Below are 1,850 nucleotides of genomic sequence, written 5' to 3' on the forward strand. Positions count from 1 at the left end.
TAATCCCAGAGTCGGGGAGGCTGAGACAGGGAGGATCACTATGAGCACAAGCTGCGTAGGCAAGACCCTGTACCAAATAAATACATAAATAAATAAGACTGGCTGGGGAGACAGCTCAGTATAAGTGCCTGCCTGGCAAGCATAGGGTCCTGAGTTCAATCCCTGGTACGGCAAAAAATACGTTAAGATTAAAAAATAAATAAATCTTACAATCTTTCAGCTGAGACAGCTCAGTGGCATAAGCACCTGCCTTGAAAGCGCAAGGTCCTGAGTTCAATCGCCAATACCAAAAAAAAAAAAAAAAAAATCTTATAATCTTTATTTTGTAGTTGTTGGGAATCTAGTACTTTTGGTTGCTATGAAACAGAAATATTTTAACTAGCTTACTTTTTTGTACTGGGTACTGAAGCCAGAGGTACTCTACCATTGAGTTACATTTCCCAAGTTATTTTACTTTATTTTATTTACCAGTATTAGAAAGTAAAGTTAAAATCTAAGTTATATCCCCAGGCCTTTTTCCTTTTCTGTTTCTTTTCTTTTTGTAAATTTTTAGGGTCTGGAGCGATAACTCATCTGCCTAAGTGCCTGCCTGGCAAGCACAAGGTCCTGAGTTCAATCCCCAGCACCAAATGATAATAGTAATAATAATTAATAATAATAATAATAAAGTTTTAGGCAAGATCTTACTAAGTTGCTAGATTGTCCATACTTGGATTGAATTTACAATCCTGCTGCCTCAACCTCACAGAATACTAGAATTACAAGGTGTGCAATACCATGTCTGGCTCTTTTTTTTTTTTCATTTTGAGAGAGTTTCAGTAAGTTGTCTAGGCCGACCTCAAACTCATACTGCCTCAGCCTCCTTACCTACTGGGATTACAGGCATGTGACAATACACCACCTAATAGTTCAATTTCATTTTTGTGCATGTGCTATTGAGGACTGAACCCAGAGGTACTCACCACTCAGTTACAATCCTACCCCTTTTTTGAGACACGATCTTAACTTACCCAGGATAGCCCTTGAATTTGCCATCAGATTCCTGAAACCTGGGATTACAGCCCTGCACTACATTGCTCAACTTTAAAAAGTACATGGTTTAAATCAAGTATCCAATCCCCGGGTCCACCAAAATCAATCAATCAACCAACCAATCAATCATTTCATCAAGAAAGGACTAGCTAGTCCTTTGTATCTAAAAATAAATCCATTTTTATTGGATTTTTTTTTTTCCCCAACACTGGGGAGTGCATCCAGAACACTGACACTGAGCAATGTCCCTTTTTTTTCATTTTCCACTTTGAGATAGGGACTCCCTAAGTCATTAAACTGCCCAGGTTGGGCTTGAACTTGCAATCTTCCTGGCTTAAGTGTCCCAGAGTGCTAGGATTACAAGCATATACCACTATGCTTGGCTAACTCCTTGTACTGTATATTTATTTGGATTGCTAAAAAGTGAGAATATCTGACAGGAAGGCTATCTCATTTTAACATGCTGGTGCCTCTCCAATTCTACATAAAAAAAAAAAAAAAAAAACCTTTAACTCTGTAATTACTATCCAAATTCCATCATGTTATCATTTTTCTCAACCCGGGTACAAATTAGGGATGTGTTCTGATATAAGTCTACCTGCAGATATGACAAGTTCCCCACCACAGTATTAATCTTCTCACCTCAAATGGGTTCAAATTGAAGTAAGAGGATCCAGGACGCGTCAACCTTTCAATCTGATTTTTGGATGTTAGAACTGAATCTCTTTTCTCTATCTGTTTTACCTAAAAAATTAAAGAGTTAAAAACTTCATTAGTAAAATTTAATAGTAAACTGAATGTCTAACACAACACATACT

The 1,850-nt window shown here is 37.4% G+C and overlaps 1 protein-coding gene across 1 annotated transcript in view; it reads right to left on the bottom strand.

Annotated features, from left to right (window-relative positions):
* Dnajc8 (DnaJ heat shock protein family (Hsp40) member C8) overlaps nucleotides 1–1,850 on the bottom strand; it is a 34,367-nt gene that overhangs the window by 29,112 nt on the left and 3,405 nt on the right. Inside the window, exon 2 of the mRNA XM_023703036.1 lies at nucleotides 1,675–1,776. Coding sequence (XP_023558804.1) covers nucleotides 1,675–1,776 — 102 coding nt within the window. The remainder of the gene's footprint in view (nucleotides 1–1,674; nucleotides 1,777–1,850) is intronic.

The sequence above is a fragment of the Octodon degus genome, unplaced genomic scaffold (assembly GCF_000260255.1).
Source record: "Octodon degus isolate 3935 unplaced genomic scaffold, OctDeg1.0 scaffold00163, whole genome shotgun sequence".
Taxonomy (NCBI): domain Eukaryota; kingdom Metazoa; phylum Chordata; class Mammalia; order Rodentia; family Octodontidae; genus Octodon; species Octodon degus.